This window comes from Castor canadensis, chromosome 2 (assembly GCF_047511655.1).
Source record: "Castor canadensis chromosome 2, mCasCan1.hap1v2, whole genome shotgun sequence".
In the NCBI taxonomy this organism is placed as follows: domain Eukaryota; kingdom Metazoa; phylum Chordata; class Mammalia; order Rodentia; family Castoridae; genus Castor; species Castor canadensis.
This window is the reverse complement of record NC_133387.1, coordinates 32,709,090-32,727,614: the sequence shown is the minus strand read 5'-3', so window position 1 is coordinate 32,727,614 and position 18,525 is coordinate 32,709,090. Positions and strand designations below refer to the sequence as shown.

At 37.9% G+C, this 18,525-nt stretch overlaps 1 protein-coding gene across 1 annotated transcript in view; it reads left to right on the top strand.

Moving 5' to 3' along the window:
* Nucleotides 1-8,326: 8,326 nt before the first annotated feature.
* Nucleotides 8,327-18,525, top strand: part of Cped1 (cadherin like and PC-esterase domain containing 1) — a 248,918-nt gene continuing 238,719 nt past the window's right edge. Inside the window, exons 1-2 of the mRNA XM_074064410.1 lie at nt 8,327-8,522; nt 8,865-9,480. Coding sequence (XP_073920511.1) covers nt 9,244-9,480 — 237 coding nt within the window. The 5' untranslated portion in view covers nt 8,327-8,522; nt 8,865-9,243. The remainder of the gene's footprint in view (nt 8,523-8,864; nt 9,481-18,525) is intronic.

Here is an 18,525-nt window from a genome sequence, read left to right as displayed (position 1 = left end):
AAAAATTCAGGAAGCTTTGGTGGACTTACACTTGGGAGTGAGAGTGGAGAAGGCCTATGTTAGTAAGAGTAGCTTAGCTTGCTTAGGAAGATGTGTATGCTAGTTTTAAAAAATGTGCTCATTTAAAACATTCAAATGTTTAATATAGTAGGGAAAAAACCTAATGGTCATATTTTAATTCTTTTTGCATTGTTAAATCTGCTCCAGTAGAGGGACCCTCACACTGGTACATTAAAATAAAAGCAGTTGTAATAAGTATCAAGTGACTTTAAAAAGCTATCTAGGTCACATGTAATATTAAGAGGCCAGTCAGAAATACTGCTAAGTAACCTTGAACACAAATACAAGGCATTTGCCTAGCAAGACTTTACTAATGATTCATTAGGTTTTAGTATGTCTCATGAGACATTATCAAAAGTTATGTTCATGTCCTTGAAGCGTTTGTATTTTTATCTGTAATATGACAAAATTATTTTTTTGAGTAGTTTGAGGGACTGATTGTAAAGAAAAAAATTCATAGGCTTCCCAAGTGCACCAAAGGTGCTTTCACTTTGCTAGTGGTTGTCATTTTCAAATGTTTTTTAAAGAGTTGAGTTATCTGCTGAAAAGAAAAAATTAAGCTACATATTGATCATATGGTTTAGATTAGATGTAGAAGTTACCTTTTGACTTTAGGTAGTGGGCAAGTCACCAGAGAGCCATATTCAAAGAATGTGCCTACCCATCCAGAGTAGCTAAAGAATGCCAGCATTCATTGGAGAGATCAGACAGATCCCCCTCCCCCTGCCCATCCTGTCACACGCAAATTTTTAAGTAACAAAGTTGATGCTGTAAACGTTTCAAAATACCTTTTTCTCTGAAAATAAAAATGGATGCTTTAGTTATGGTTACATAAAAGAAAGACAGGAGAAGGAAAGGAAGGAGAAAAGAGAGGGAGGAGGGAAGGAGCCAAATTGTGTGGCTTTCTTAAGACATTAGAAAAAGTATATTATGGTTTCCAAGAAGTCCTATGTTGGAGATCTACAGAGAAGGTTGATGCTATCATATAACAAAAGCTAAATTTGTTAATGTTTTACATAGTATTTAACTGAAGGAAATTATGGCTCCATACCAAGGTGTACACTTGTATTTTGAAAAAATTAAAACAAATAGTGTGATTCATTAATTGTATGTATACATTCTACCTGTTTGTCTTCCTATATCTATCTATCTAGCTAGTAGCTAGCTATCAATCAATCACCTTCTAGGAATATGTGTGTACATATCTATATCTATCATCTATCTAGGAATGGGTGTATATATGTATGTACATTTTCTATCTGTCTGTCTATAGTGTTTTAAAGGATGAAAATCTAAAAGATGTTTTAGAGGCTTAAAGGGAATCATACATCCAAAGTTGCATTTGTTTTGAGAAACAGTATAATTACACATTCTGGAAGTAGTTAAAATCTCAAGGACGCTAATCCTGTCATTGCCACAAGCTGGGGGAGATCCTCACTATCCTAATTTAAGTTAATGTAAAAATTGTGCAACAAGTATCTCTTCAGGTAACAGAATTTCCCAGCCTCAGCACTTTGGACATTCTGTGCCAGATGACTGTGTTGTGAGGCTGTTCCACACATTGGAGGATAGGTTCAGCAGCTTCACTGACCTCTGGGCCCTAGGAGTCAGTAATGACAACCCCTCCCTTTTGCCACTTGTGACAACCAAAAATGTATCTGAAAATTGTCAGATGTCTTCTGGGGGACAAAACTGCCTCTACTTGGTTAGTATTATCAGGATGTGAAATAATGAGATGGGAATAATAATGGAAAGTATTTGAATCCATGTGTAGACTTCTACAAATACAAATTTCTAAAACTACTTGATACAGTAAGAGTACAGGGATAGGCAAAATAGCTTCCAGTATAAAACAGTTTCTACTGTAAAAAGGCTTAAGTTCAAAAGTAAATAAATACAGCACAAATATGATAAAAGGAATTTTGATACCGATGCAAGCGAATTCAAAATACCTATTAATATAGGAAGTTATAGAAATAAGTATCTACTTGAAAATTATGCAAACCTAAGAGCAGATGTCCCATTATAAAGAGAAAAGTGTGGGTGTGTGGGATCCTTCTCTCAGGTGATTCGTATTTTAGAAACACTGGTCTAAGGGATAATCTAAAATTAAAGCATTTGGTCCAGAGATTATGGTCCATGTGGGCTGATTGTTCATCTAGAAACATAAAGAGATTGTGGGATATGTCCATTTAAACAAAAAAAGTACAAAAGTGAAGAATTTTCACCTAAGCATTTTACTTCCCTGTGTAAGTCGGACAGTAACCATGCAAGAGGGCAGTCCTGCACACGGTCCTTTTTACCCCTCAACCCAATTCTCAGGCCTTTGCCAAATCCTGCTAGCCCATCAGCATACCAGGTGTAGAACCACTGGGAAAGAAGCAGAAACCCTTTTCCCCCCTAATTCATAGAAAACTCTGTATAATGTTCAGGATCCTTACATTGAAACCCATACCTTGAACAAAAAGTGATTCCACTCAAATGAAATGATTTTGAGAGAAGCAAATTAAATTGGAAGGAAATTAAGTAAGTTTAAATGTTAGCTGTATTAAAATTGCAGAAAACATGCAGAACAGTTTCAGTTTCAGTTGGCTAATCTTCACATATCAAGGAGCATATGTGAGCCTGATTGTAGACAGCCTTTTTGACAGGTAGATGAAAGCTGTTAAATGTAAGTGAAAGGATGCAGGATCCTATCTGATATAATACAATGTTCTGTGTTTACATAACTTTGTGGATAATATATAATCAAGTGTATTTGAACCTGTATTACCTGAGTATAGCATTTGCTTTCTAAGAGACACAAAAGTCTCTAGGGCAGGAAACTGGTATTTCATACAAAATTTTCCATTAAATTTAATATTTATATTGCACTACTGAGAATAATCACATGAACTTGACCCATGTTTATCCCACCAAAAAAAAAAAACAAGGAAATTTTTGCTTTGTGAGTTCATAATTAGTGTTAATATAATGTTTTTTTCTCAAAGTCATCCTACCTTAACAGCTGTCATGGTATCTTCATTAATAAATCTTCTGGGAAAGAAACTTCATAGATTCCTACTTTCTTCAGAGAAAGATTAAATAAACTCTTATACTTGGAGATTGCAGCCATTCTTGAGCTATACCTAACACTTTTCTAGCTTTATTTTGGTGGTCTTCCATGAAGACAAAATCTGTATCTATAAAATCATCATGACTCTTCAGTGAGAAGTGGCCACTTTTCTGAAGCTTTCCTTACCACCTCCCTAAACATGTGAACTCCCTATTTTGATTCTTTAGGACACTTAGCTTATCTCCCTCCTAGTTGCAGCTTATAGAGCCTTGTTTTCTTTCAGTCCTGGGCATGTGGATAGACCTCATTTTCCAGATCAGTTTCCATTAGGGTGGCCATATGATTCAGCTCTGGCCAATAGAATGTAGGATAAAGGCCATATGCCAACTTGAAACAATGCCTAAAAGACTTCCCATACGATCTTCCCTACTCTTTATCATTCCTTGTCTGCTGATGAGATACAGAGGAGTCTAGCAAGTACCCAAGATTCTAGTCTACAGAATAAAGTCATCAAGTAGAAATACCCTTGGAACACAATGTCTTAGTGGAAACTGAGAAACACTGGAAAATATTATGAGTGAGAAATGAACTTTTATTATAAGGAGCTGCTAAGATTTGCAAGTTGGTACCTCATCCTGCTCTGATCAATTATCAGTTTGTCATATTCAAGTTATTTATATGTTCTCTGTTTTCCAGTGTCTAGGATGATGATTTTGAATACTAGAGATTTAACATCTGATTCCTGCTTTTAAACTGCCACCTTATGTTCAGAGATTATGGGGAAACTTCTGGAGTGAGCATTAGAGGTAAGGTGGTAGGAGCTGAGAAGGAGTCAAACATTCTAAGGACCAGGGTCTTGCCATCACTTCCAGGACTTGACTTAGGACATCACCAGCAGTAGTTACAGCCAGATATTAGGTCATGGCCAGGAGCCTTTTGAAGAGAAAAGCTGTCCTCTGAAGGTTACAGCAGAGAGGAAATCCAAAAACCCTTGTTCCTTCCTATTATTGCTTATACTCTCTCTTCAACAAAATTAGAGATAAGGGCAAAATAGTTTCTGCTGGGTATCGAGGGGGTGGGGGGGGAGAGGAAGGGGATGGGGTGGGTGTTAAGGGAGAGGGTGGGGGGAGGGAGGAGAAATGACCCAAACATTGTATGCATGTATGAATAAAAAAAATGTATTCGCAGAAGCATGATTTTTGCAACATCAAGTGATCTTTGAGGACATCTATTGATCAGGGAAGCCCCTGTTTTATGAGAAAGCTGGGACTCTGAAAGGTATATTTCTTGTGATTCAACACTGGGATCTTCATTATACATATTTCTATTCCTCTACTTTAAAAACTACATAATATCTTAAAATGTCTTCTTCATAATCTCAGCAGTCAGGAGCCAGAAGCAGGAGGATCATGAGTTTGAGGCCAGCCGGGGCTACAAAGTGAGACCCTATTTCAAAAAAAGAACTGGTAATGTAGTACAGTTGTAGAGCACTTGATTAGCATGAAAAAGGCTCTGGGTTGATCCCAGCACTGCCAAAAATAGAATTCTATCATGCTTTCCTACTACCTCCACTCCATATCGAAACTCAGAATGAGGTGTATGTGTCATGAAAGAGGGTCATTTTATGTTGGAAACATTTGGGGAGGAAGATTTTTCTGTCTTGTATAACCTTGAAATTATAGAATATGTTTGTCACTCTATTATCTCCATACCACCTAAATATTCACCCTTGAATACTGAGATTATTTAGTGGAAAAGGTACTTTATGGAGCTGCATGCACAAAAGCATCCATTTGAACATGCAAGAACCCCCAGGTTCATAGTTCTACTGCACATTTGCCCTTTTACTACCCTTACTGAACCAGCTCACCCTCTGTCTTTATAGTTCCCTGTTTAGCCTCCTTCAATACAGCTTCTACTAGCCTTGCACTCAAAAATACCTAATATGTAAGGAACTCAAAAAACTCAACAGCAGAAAACAAAGCACAAACAACCCAATTAAAAAATAAACAATAGACTGGATAGGGAGATTCATACATGTAATCTCAGCAACTTGGAGGTGGAGATAGGAGGATTGTGGTTTGAGGCTAGCCTGGGCAAAAAGAGTTAGCAAGACCCTATCTCAAATGATAAGCCAGGCATGGTGGCCCACACCTGTAATCCTCGGCACACAGGAGGCAAAGGTAGGAGGATACCAATCTAAGGCCAGCCTGGGCATAAAATATGAGACCCTATCTGAAAAATAAAGTGAAAATGGCTGGAGCCATGGCTCAAGTGGTAGCATGTTTGCCTAGCAAGTGGGAGGCCCTGAGTTCAAAACCTCAGTACCACCAAAAAAAAAAAAAAAAAAAAAGCAATAGACCTATAGAGACATTTGTCAGAAACAGACATGCAAATGGTTATCAGGTACATTAAACATTGTTCAACATCTCTAATTATCAGGGAAATGCCAATCAAAGCCACCTCCATATGATCCAGCATTCCAGTACTGGGTGTATTCCCAAAAGAAATAAATCAGTTCTTCAAGAGACACCTGAACTGCAGTGTTTCTTGCAGCATCATTCCCAAAATCCAAGAAAAGGAAACCACTGAACTGTTCAACAACTGATGAATGAGGAAAAGAAAAGTGGTGCATATACAAAATGGAATACTGTTCCACCATAAAAACAATGAAATACTGTCATTTGTAACAGCATGGATGGAACTGGAGATCATTATGTTAAGTGAAAAAAAAAAAAAAAGAGCAGGCACAGAAAAGTGTCATATGATCTCACTCACACCTGGAACCTAAAAAGTTGGTCTGAGAGTAGAATAGTGATTACCAAAGGCTGGGGAAGATAGGGAAGATGGGGAAAAGTTGATCAATGAGTATTCTGTTACAGTAGAATAGAAGCAAGAAGTTTTAGTGTGCTATTGCACACAAAGATTATGACAATATACTGTGTATTTCAAAAAGCTAGAAGCAAGAATTTAAAATGTTACTCACAAAGAAAAGATACATGTTTGAGTGGAAAATGTAACCTGATTTAAGCATGACATAATATATACATGTATCCAAACATCAGATAGCACCTCACTAATATGTGTAATTGTTATGTGTTTTACATATCAATTAATTTAAAATACAATGATCTTAGTATCCCTAACCTACTTCTCAGGTATGAATATCTATGTGTGGTTCCCACACAGTCATTTTACACCAGCGTTGTCCTCATTGTCTCCAACTGGCATCTGTCCCCAACCTCCATCTCAAAGAGCGAAGAGAACAATATTAAAATCACCATAAAATCGTGAGAGCTGAACACAGCCTCAGCATCCAAAACAACATGTTTATTCAGCATACATTCACCCATCGGACGCTCACAAAATGCTTAGCTAGTTTCCATACATCATCAGGTCTAGTTGTGCCAACAATGCTTCATAGGAGGCACCTTCATCTCACAAACAAGGAAAGCTGGGACTTAAATATGTCAAATTTCTTGTTCAAAGATAGCTAAGAAGAGACAGTGAATGCCATGATTCAATTTCCCATTGGGTTTACTGTAAAACGAGACAGGGCCTGTGGATCTCCTTAGTCTGTTTGGTGACAACTCAGACTATGCCTTCTTCCCCAGCTCTTTGCACCCACTCATATCAACTAATCCCTTTCTCCTGCCAATATTCCTTTACCAGCTGTCTTCTCTAGCTCCCTCAGACTCACTACTTTCTCCTCCTCCTCCTCCTGGCTGTGCTAGAGTTTGAACTCAGGATCTTGCACTTGCTAGGCAGACCCTCTATCACTTGATTATTTTTTTGTGGTAATGGAGTTTGAATTTAGGGCCCTGAGCTTTCTGGGCAGGCACTCTACCACTTGAGTCACTCTCCCAGCCCACAACAATCTAATGATGCATAAAAATGGCCCTTCAGATTCTGCAAACCCTAGTTTTTCAGACTTCTGATCTTCATAGAACCATTTGTATTACCCAATAAATACCCTGGATTTCATAAACGTAGAAACCATCCCAATTTAGTGATCTCATAGTAGCTATTATCCTTCCAATCATATTGCACTCACCAAAACTGTATGCCATATAGCATACCTCTTAAAGCTCTCTGGAGTTCTGAATGTCAAGTGCTACTACAGTTTTCTCTATTCCTTTATTTGTTATGGGATTGAGGACTTTGAATCTATATATCAAATAATATTAAACACGCTAGAGATACTTGCAAGAACTCGGAATAAAGCTCGTCTTATTGTGCAAACTTATTCTGTAATACCTTGATTCATCTGTTTTATAAGGTGTTAAAAATAGTTTCTTGTTAGCAAGGAACTAGATGCCCATTTCTCTGAATCTATAATAGCCGGGCACCCCTAGGGGGCGCTCCCTTTCATAAAATATAAGCGGATGGGCATGCTTTATGGCTGTGACCTCAAGGGAAAACTTCAGCCCACGAGGAGTTTGAGTTAGGTTATAGAACCTATTGAGGCTCAAAGTCTTTGAAGTATGTCTGCTATGAGCCTAAGTCCTTCCCATGCACCCAGAGTTCTCAAAGCAAAGACTAGGAGAGGAGCATGTCACATGCTCCACGAAGACTCTCCGTGATGGTCTTGTGGTTGACCCAGCAAAAGGGGATGAGTTTACAGTGTCCATGTGACGGTCAATATAGAATTAAATGGGTCTGAATTCTGGACAAAACGTGTTGGGTGCCTCCTTTCTGTTGGGCAAAAGTTAATCCCAACACCCGCTGCAATCGACTCATTTTTAGGAGTAAAGCGTCAGACTCGCTGTCAGTCCAGACGGGCAGTTATCATAAATGTGATGAGTCGGGTCCTAAAGCGGAGGGGACTTTGACTTAAGCTGGTGTATACCACAGGATTTCCGGCTCTGTGGTCCAGACAGTTCTTGTGACCCTTTCGTCCTCATAAGTGTAACCACAATTCCCTGGAGTGATGAACCTCCCAATTAATTCAGTTTGCTTTTGGCTCATCTTCGACCTTTGGCATCAAATTGACGGGGAGCTATTTGTTTTTCTAAAGCTGTATTAGGGAAAAGCAATTACATGTGGGATCAGACATCAAATAGGTTTCTAAATTCTGCAGCTCTGGATAGGCAGCCGCATTTCAGGGTTTGAGGAGGGCTGTCCTACGGAAACCCAGGGTTTGGGATCCTGAGCGGGCGGCGCGGCTCCAGCTGCCCCCGGGGCGCCGAGCAGCCCGGGCCTGGCCGCGCTCCGCCCCCGACCGGGTGGCTGCGGTGCCCGGGTGAGCGTGCGAGGCGGCGTGTCTGCGCACGGGTGCGACCGTGGGTGAGAAATGATCTGGGGCCACACGACTGGGTGTTTCCTTCCGAGTGGTTTTGATCAGCAATCCATGAGGCGATCATGGAAACTTTTTTTTTTTTTTCCTGGCTAAAAGGATGAAAACTGAGTAAGTACACAGAACTTTGAACTTGAAATGGAATGAAACCAATACAAGCAAAACCCTGACAGTAACCATGTCCACTCAATCCGCTGTTCCCTTTTTATCTTAAAAGCCGTGAATGCTTACAACAAAGTGGCAATTTAAAACTGAATGAAGGAAGCAGTTAAGAAACATAAAAGACTGAAAGCTGGGCTGCTTTAATACTGGAGGAAAAATGAGGAACTGCTAGGGTAAACTGGCCTGCATCCAGCTGTGCAACAGGCACTTTGGGTTTAACCTATTACGTTCTTCAAGGCTGTTTTCAGACTCCAGATTTACTTTGGTGTTGTTTTCTCTTTTCCCTTAAAGCTGAGACGGAGCTGGACTCCTTTATTGCGAGCTAAAGGATGTTGTGGAAATAAGGCATTACCGGAAGCAACAGTTTGGCAGCCTGGGATGCGCTCGGATTATTAGTTACAACTACTATTATTTTAGTATCTTTTTTTTAAAACCCTGCTCAGTCACTTTTTTACTGACCTCCATGGAAGGGATCTTATTAACCATCTATGACTTTCGGGACGTTTGATCCTTTGGCATGACACTTTGGAAAGGTCTTAAGTGGAGATGGAGCAAACTTGATTGCAGTTGTGGAAAAGGAAGACAGATTTGTGTTCTCCATGCTGACAACAGCTAGCTGCTATGACTTTTCCGGCAACGTGGACAGGGGCCAAGAGAAGCTGAACTGGTCATGGTCTGTCGCCCAGTGTTCCTTTGTCGTCGGCGATTTTGCCCCCGGCCCTTCTTGGTGGGCTTGGTGGTGGCAATCTGTCTCTTCTACCAGACCCTGACACTTCGGGGGATGAGGAAGCTCACATCCACTGTTCCCCCCACGCCCACCGAAACCCAGGCAAGCAGATGCAGGAAAGGACACCCACAGGATACACAGTGCTATCTTCTCTCCGGCAACGCACAGGAAACCAGGAAGGTAAGACTCAGGAGCTTATCAGACAGTTTCTGCAAAGACAGCAGTCCCTTCTGTAAAACTAAAATTAACTCCAGAGGATAAACAGCAGAGAGTGACCCAATGACAGGGAAACACGTTACATAAGCTTCAACTTCTTATATTCACTTCAAGAAAGTTCTGGCCTTTATCCTTTAGAATTTCACTTTATTTCAATGCAATGAAATAGACAGTTTGGGGGAGGAAGAAGTGATGGGATTCCTTTCTAAAGTATTAGGAATCTAAGTCATCTGAGGACTTATAGATCAGAAACATAAAACAAAGTTTCAAAAATCTGATACATGCTGAGTTGCTCCTTTCTTAAGGCAGTCAATATGAGTGCCCAGACCATCCCTGACTCAGATATGCCAAAATTCCTTCTGATTGTCAAGTAAATCGGTTCTTAATCAGTGAATGCATTTCCAAAGCAATATATTTATTTCTGAAGCATTCAAAGGAATAGTGTCACAGGTTTCTTCAAAATAATTAACACATTACTTTTCATAGAATTAAGGAAATAGAGATTATTCTTTACTTACAATAATCTTATCAAGTGTAGGAAAAACACAAGTTAAGAAAACACACAGAATTTCTATTTTAATATACTACTCTGCAAACTAATGATGGTTAAAATAATCAAGCACAAAAAGAGAAAGGAAAAAAAAGGAGGGGAGGAATGTATATAACAAATCATGATGGTAAAGCCACTGGATGTTTTTGCAGCAAGAGAATTTAGGAATCTACACATGTACTACCTGATCTCTAAAGTAGATTTAGGTTGATCTTCAGATCTTTGGTATTGTTTGGAGCAGAATTTCCTGTTGGATGCCAGCACTAGGGCTACCAACTGCCAACACCTCCAATGTCCACTGTTACTTTCTTTTAAAACCCCATATTTATTCCATTTCAAACTTATAACCCTGTGGGATCGGTACTAGAGGTATGATTGTCATTGATTTACAGATTGGGTGACAGACACTGAAAGATGTTTGTGTCCACGTGGCTAGCATTACGACATGGTGAATCCCCAGAGGAAAAGACACCATGGTGATTGGTTCCTTCCACAGGACTGATGCTTTAAATAAAAGTAAACTCAAAACTTTCATAACAATTTGTGATATCACAACTAGAAGAATTTATAGCAAATAATTAGATTAAGAAAATGTAAATAGCTTTTTTTTTTGGTGGTGGTAGTGTTTGAACTCAGGGCTTCATGCTTGGTAGGCAGGCCCTCCACCACTTGAACTACTCTGCCAGCAGATTAAATAAGAAAATTTAAAGACTGTTAATTGATTGTCTTCATTTGTTTGCAATAAGATCTAGGTATATATTGATCAAGAACAATGGCAAAGAATAAAATATAAGTAGAAACAACTTTAGATAAAACTTCAACTAAATATGTGCATCAGTTTCTAGATGCTATAAGATAATTGAAGAATCTGCATTTTGGGTTCATTTCTACTAGCACTGACTATTTTATTAGTGTATATTAATTGTACAGAGAGGTTCCATACCTGCATGTAATGTACTTTGATCATATTCTTTCCCTGTATTAATTTTATTTGCTTTTTTTCCTTTCTTGAACATATCAAATTTGTGATGGATGTAGCTGACTTTTAAAGTCACTTCTTGTTAGTCTCTAATAGTAAAACACATACTTTCTTTAGTTGGGATAGTTATGTATTTAAAAGCCTAAAATAATTTCTAAGAATTTTAGATGAAAAGGCTTTATTCACTAATGTATACCCTTTCTTACTCCTCTGCCGGACTTTCTGTGATTCCTGCTTTGTTTGTGATTTAGGTATATGTTAACTATTATTTGTAGACTGTCACAGATAATTCCATTTCAACTTTGGATTTCCTGCTAGGTATAAACCATCTGAAACTTATTGGCTGTTGGTGTAAAGCGTTCACTCTAGAATTTTCTTCACCAGAAATGACAAACACATGATGGTTTTGTTTTCCAAGTGATTCATGGTTTTAAATATTTTAAACATAAGCAAGATTCTCAATTCAGAATTATAGTTCAGAAGCCCAGTAGATGTGAAAACTACCATTCCCAAACAGTTCCCATGCACCTCCACTTTTAACCTGTGCCAGCTACTGGTTTAGAATTAATTTTATTTGAAATAAGTAGGAAGGTAGAAAGAAGGTATCATGCAGACATTAGTTAATATCAGGTACAAATAAATTCTATTTGTAATATATATTCCAAAAAAAGGAATAAAATAATAACCCATTTGAAATGATTTAACATTCTTTCAGATATTTAAAATGAAGAAATACATATAGTGATTAATAAGTTGAGATCACTATATAGATTATTACAAAATACGTACTTAAGAAATTCACTAATAAAATAAATGATGAAACACCATATAGATGTTTCCAAGCATCTAAAACTAGCCTGAAGGCATTTTATAGACATAGGATTGTTTCTATCTATATGTTTTGAAATTTGTTATTACTTTTATTAATAAGGAAAAGCATTTGAATTTTTACAGTTTTCCCTTACTTGAATCCATTCATCTTTACTTTAAGTACTTTAAAAAAGTTACCTAAAACAGGGGATTTTGACCTGTAGTTCATGGATTCAAAAATGTATTTTGGATGAATAAAATATCTAAACCACAGAAATTTTATGCAAAAATTGTATGTATATATACATATATATATATACATATATATATATATGTATATATATATATACATATATATATATACGTATATATATATATATACATATATATATATACATATATATATATGTATATATATATATATAGGGAGATATTAAGGAAAAATAATTCATTTTGATTAGACATTCAGAACTAAAAACATGCCAAAACCCACTAAAAATCCTTTACAGCCAATATGTTTAAATGTTTAACTAACTGCTCATTCAGGATGTGTAAACTGCATCTGGATTTACAATAAATGCTAAAATGAAAAAGAAATCTTAATTAAAGACTGCAACTGAGAATTTTTTTTATAAGTGCATCAGTGAATGTAGTGATGTCTATTTGGACAAACATTCAGAATGCTAGAGTATCTCAGAGCACTTCTTGAATCAGAGTTTTCATTCATTGATGAATAAGCATTAAGTCTTTTCTAGTCCTTTTGGTTGCACTTGCTTCTAAGAAAAGAATTTTGTACTTTATCAGCCTAGTAACAGAGGGTTCTGTAAAAGAAAATATTTGAAGATGAGTAATTTTGCTCTCCACACCTTTACCATTGGGATCTGATTTCATGTCCAAAGCTGTTTTCAGCATGACTTGAGATCATGGTACAGTATCTGCCAACTTTCCATTGAAAGGCCATCATAAGGAAGTGCTTTCTTTCTGGCCAGATTTTAATGCATTTTCCCATCTGAAAGTTCCAAAGTACCTTGTTAAGCAGATGTACTATTGTCATTTCTTCAGGATTTTCTCTCAACATTGGATGCTTGAATATGTCTGATAATCTGCAGAGTCTAAAAATTATTCTAATTTAATATATACACATAGTTATGTTTTCTTCACAAAAGTAGGTTACTCACCACCTTCATAGAATCTAACACTTTAACATCACATAACACAGGAAGCGCATTAAATCATAAACAGACAAAATGGAAGAAAATCTCCTTAGTATATGTTCCTCTAATGGAAACATTGCTATTTGAGGAATACATTTATGCTTGGGAGAGCCATGTGTTTCTGATTATTTCTTGTTGAGGCTCCACAATGAGAACTACTATTTCTTTGACTCTCATTTGGCTGTTTATTTTCCAAGTATTCCAGATGACTATTCTATGCATCTCTGACTCCCCACCCCGGATCCAAATACAACCCAAAGTAAATAAGTCAATGTTCTAAGAATGTTCTGATTAATTTTGTTTGCATTTCTTATAGTAAATAATATATTTAACATTTGAAGATTTCTTTGAAACTACTTTTTTAGCTCATGTTTTCTAGAAACACAACCTTATGCAAACTCTTACATGTAAATACTTGATTGGAAAAATGCAATCTCAGAGGCTCAATAATGGGAACAAAAAAAGAGAAGGAGGGATGGTAAACACAAGTGGGTGAATTACTGGGGTCACAGTCACAGAAGCTGTCATTAACTACTGCATCTCAGAACAGGCATTAGAGGAAGGGAAGGCAAGACTAGCTAGCAATTTATTTCCTGACTTTGTCTACCCCTGCCTTTTATTGGTTGGAGTCCATCCCAATCTGGATTCTCAGGGTGGCCACTGGGGAAGACATGGCCCTGTTCTGTAGGTGTTGTGTTCCCAGTGCAAAGGGAAAGTTGTTCCTCCTTTTCAGTAATACTGTGAGTAAGAGCGATAGGCCGTTGGTGGATGAGGTGGGGAAAGCAGTGCTGGTAGCTTTACGACCACAACCATGGTGTGAGTAATGTCTATCATGAGGGGAAATGAACTAGTAATTACTGGTACAATAATGATGATAATTTTGGTTATTGAAAGTCCACTGAAAATGCCTGCATGTACTCTGTCTCTTGAGAAATGTCTGCTTTCTTTAAACAAAAATTTTGTAGGGCTGGTGGTGCTGCTCAAGAGGTAGAGCACCTGTCTAGCAATTATAAAGCCCTGAGTTCAAAATCTAGTACTACAAAAATTGTAGTTATCTCACTGAGAACCTCCTTTTCAACTGAAAAAGCAAAACAAAACAAAACCTCACTTTCTGTTATGACTTCTGCTCTTTATTCCTTTCACTCATTCATCCTTTCATTTTTTTAATTTCATAAATATTTATTGAGCAGTTAGTATGTGCCAGACATTTTATGAGAGACTGGTGATATAGAAATAAAAGCCACCCTGAGGCAGACAAAATAAATATAGGGCTAGGAAACTGATAACCTAAGACTGCTTTTCGGGCTGGGCATGACGGTGCATTCCTGAAGCCTAGCTATTTGGGAGGTGGAGATAGGAGGATTGAGGTCAGGGGTGGTCCAGGCAAAAGCGCAGGACTCTATCTAGAAAACAAACTAAAAGCAAAAGTTCTAGGAGCCTGGCTCAAGTGGGAGAATAACTGAGTTCAACTGCCAGAACTGCCAAAAAAGAAAGAAAAAAAAATATTCCTTTTTGAAAGGAGCTACAGAGGGCACAAAGGAGTCAGAGAAGATAAAGAAAAAAGTGCTATAAGCAGAGAACCCACTTATACAAGGAAGAAGTTAAATAAGCTCATACATTTGGAAAATTCACAGTATTTGCTATGGTGCATGTGCATGTGTGTCATTGTGTGTGTGAGAGTGTGTAGTGCTGTTTTGAGATGCCTCTCCTTTGACATACCTTGCTTTCTTCATGTGTTCTCTTCCAGGACAGGCTCCACAGTTGCTCTATTGCTTATAAGATTGCCACTCTCCAACCTCTCCATTGGGCCATTCCTTTTGACAGTACACATGCTTGGGACTTGTAACACACCAACCAGTTTTCCTGGTGCCTGGATACCTACTTAATGTGCCTGCTATCTCTCTAGTTCCCTTCACGATGCTACAACTGGTTCTGTTTGCATCACTTCCTGTGCCACCCCTACTCATTCCCATCCTTTGCATTTGTTCTTCTCTACTGCAACTTCTCTCTTAGTGACCCCTGATTACTAATAATGATCTGCTTTCAATCTACATCCTTATTCTCTGAGCAGTTTACACTATGGGGCAACAACCCTTGAAAGTCCCCTTTTGAATTCCATAACACCACAAGCTTATTCTGTGATCTCTCTGAAAAACTCATGATCTCCTTTCAAAGTTCATTCTTGCCATCTGATGAAAAACGTAGATATTCCCAAGCTTCACATCTTGGGCTTTTAATCATCTTGCTTTATACTTTTCCTTGATGAATGTGCCAACTTTGCTTATTGTTACTTGTAACCCTTGGACTGATCACTCATCACCTGAACTTCCTATTTCCTGACATATTTTCTAGACTGATATAAAAACTATAAAAATTTACACAATTTTCCCTCAAAAATTCTGTGTTCAAATCAGTGACTCCACTTGACTTCTCTATTACCATGAATAGGATCTTACTTCCTTCTCCATTCTTCTAGATACACAGGTATTAAAACATATTTTAACACTATCTTTGATATTTCTTGCTTCTTTCCCACTCCTTGCCCCTCACAAAATCCACTGGCCTGGATCTCTACCAAATCTTAGGCTTATCACTGGACCATAAGGAATACTTTCAGATTACAAAAACCACAACTTAGTTTCTTTCTTTAAAAAAAAAATCCCTTAAAAATTAATAGCGACAAGAAACCCATGCATGTTATAAAATTTATCGTCTTAATCCTTTAGTTTCAGTAATTTTAACCTCATTGACATTGTTCTATGAAGGCCTTGTGCACAAGTTTTATTCTGAGCCAGTTGTCTCCACCCAGCCCGAAAGTTATCTCCCAGTCTGACTCCAGCTCCTGAATCTCTGAGCCATACCTACACTTCCTCTTTAGAAGGAAGTAGTTTATATACCACCAGTAGACACACTGTTCCTTCTTTAGGTCTCACTTCTGATTTCTCTCTGAGACCACAAGCCCTTTATTATACTGAATATGTTTAGTAAATGTCAAATTAGTCCAAGCCTTTATAGCTCATGGAAAGTGGACTTTTCCATCCCCTAAAAGAACCCAGATTCTAGTTAATTAGATTCCAGAATCCTAGAGACTATCTTTATCATTCCAATGCTGTGTTGTCATTACCAAAACCTAGACTATTTCAATAGTCTAGCAAGTTTCCCCTCCATCTGCCTGTACATTCTACTGTATCTATGCACAGCTTCCATGTCATTGCTGCTGAAAAACCATCAGTACTTACAATATTAATTCTGAATAGAAGCCACTTCCTGCCTCAGCAAGATTCTCCCACCTATGACCTGTGTAGCTAGGACCACAGATATGGACTACCATGCCTGGCTTATTGATTGAAATGGGGCCTCACTAAGTCTTGCCTCCTGATCTCTGCTCCTGAGTAGTTAGTATTGCAGGCATGAGACACCAGGTCCAGCCTTAATATTTTTTTTTTTTTGGTGTTACTGGGGTTGATACTAAAGTTTGAACTCAGGGCCTTGAGCTTGCTAGGCAGGCATTCTGCTTCTTGAGTCATACTCCTAAAAATGATCATACTCTTATGGTCATTCTTAAAGTATTCTTAAACCTATGAAAGTTCATCTTCATCATGGTAGCCCTTATTTCCATAAGTATATATATGCCTAGACACTCCTAAGTAGAACTTATTTTTCATTATAATTATTTAGAAATGAAGGAACATTAAAATGTTAGAGCTAGAAATAAGTTAAAGATGATTAAGTTCAAATTTTTCTTTGAGGAAGATGAGATCACACAGGAAAGTGCCTTGAAGTAAAATAAGTTAATAGTAAAGACAGGACTGGATTGAGACCTATTTTCTTTCTAACTATCTCTATGCTTTCCTATATACTGGTTCATTCATTAGTGTTATTGGTTGAATTGTGTCTCCCACTAATAACAACAACGAAAGGATATGTTGAGACCTACCTTCCAGGCCCTCAGAATGAGACCTTATTTAGAAACAGGGTTGTTGCAGACATAAATAGTCACGATGGACTACCATAGGCCCCTACTCCAATATGACTGTTGTTCTTATAAGAAGACACCCATATAAAGACAGACACACAGGGGGAGGGCATGAAATGACTAAGATAGAGATCAGAGCTGTGTAGCTGTACACCAAAGATTGTCAGCAACGCATGAGAAACTAGGAAGAAGCAAGGAAAGGTGCAGTACAGGTTTTAGAGGGAGCATGGCAGTGCCAATGCCTTGAGTTCAGGCTTCTGGACTCCAGAATTTGTCTTTTGATTCAAGCTACCCAGTTTGTCGTACTTTGTTACAGCAGCCTTAGGAAAGTAATAAAATTAAAGAGGAAGAATAGTTAAGTACAGGAGAACTTTGGTGTCAAATTAATACCACTTATTAACTTGCTACTTTGCATACATTTCTTAACTCCTCTAGGATTTAGTTCCCTTACAGAAAATGAATCTATTATTACCTACCTCCCAACGCTAACAGGAGGCTTAAATGAGATAAGTCACGCAAAGCATTAAAATGTGTGGCAGAAAGAAAGGACTCAATAAGCTACGAGAAAAAATATTATTTAATCTCCTACAATATGTACTTATTCTGCTGCCCTGATAGACACTAACACTTGGCCTTCACAAAGTAAGTGTGCAATAAATAGTTGTTGCAATGGACACAAGTCCTTGGGTAAAGAGTGACTGAGATGAAAGCCTTGTTGAATTTTTCTTCTTATCCCTCACTTCTAAACTATTGTCTCTTCACAGTAAAATGAGCTTTTGGAATCAAGACAAAATTTAGGGAGGTTGATATGTCTCAAATTTAGGCCTGCTTATCTGTAGGCAGAATCCTTCATTTTGAAGCATTTTTTTAGTTTGAGATGCTGAGAATAACAGCACGTTTTAGTTGAGGATGTGGAGAGGAGAGTTGAATGGGGAGTGGAGGAAAGAGGTTAAGATGTTAAGCCTTGAATAAATATACAAGTATATCTATTTGTTTGTTTCTTATCTGTCTCTCTACATGAAATATAAGCTCCTTAAGATAAAAGACTTTATTTTTTCTTTTTTACTGTTGCATCACCAGTGCTAAAAAAAGTATCTCTGGGTGCCAGTGGCTCACACCTGTAATCCTAGCTACTCAGGAGGTAGAGATCAGGAGGATCATGGTTGGAAACCAGCCAGGCAAATAGTTCAGGAGACTCTATCTCAACAAAACCCTTCACAAAATACGTGGAGTGGCTCCGTGTATAGAACCTGAGTTCAAACCGCTGTACTGCAAAACAAAGTATATAACACACAATGAACACTGCATAAGTATCTCATCAGTGAATGAATAATGAATGTGCATTGAATGTGAGGGTCAGAGAAGGCTAACTCTAGAGCAGGGGCCAGAAAATGAGAGGAAACGCTTCTTCCTCTTGCTCTCTTGGCTGAACTCCAAGATTCCCCTACCAGCACCAGTATCCCGTAAACTCCTTTCTGAA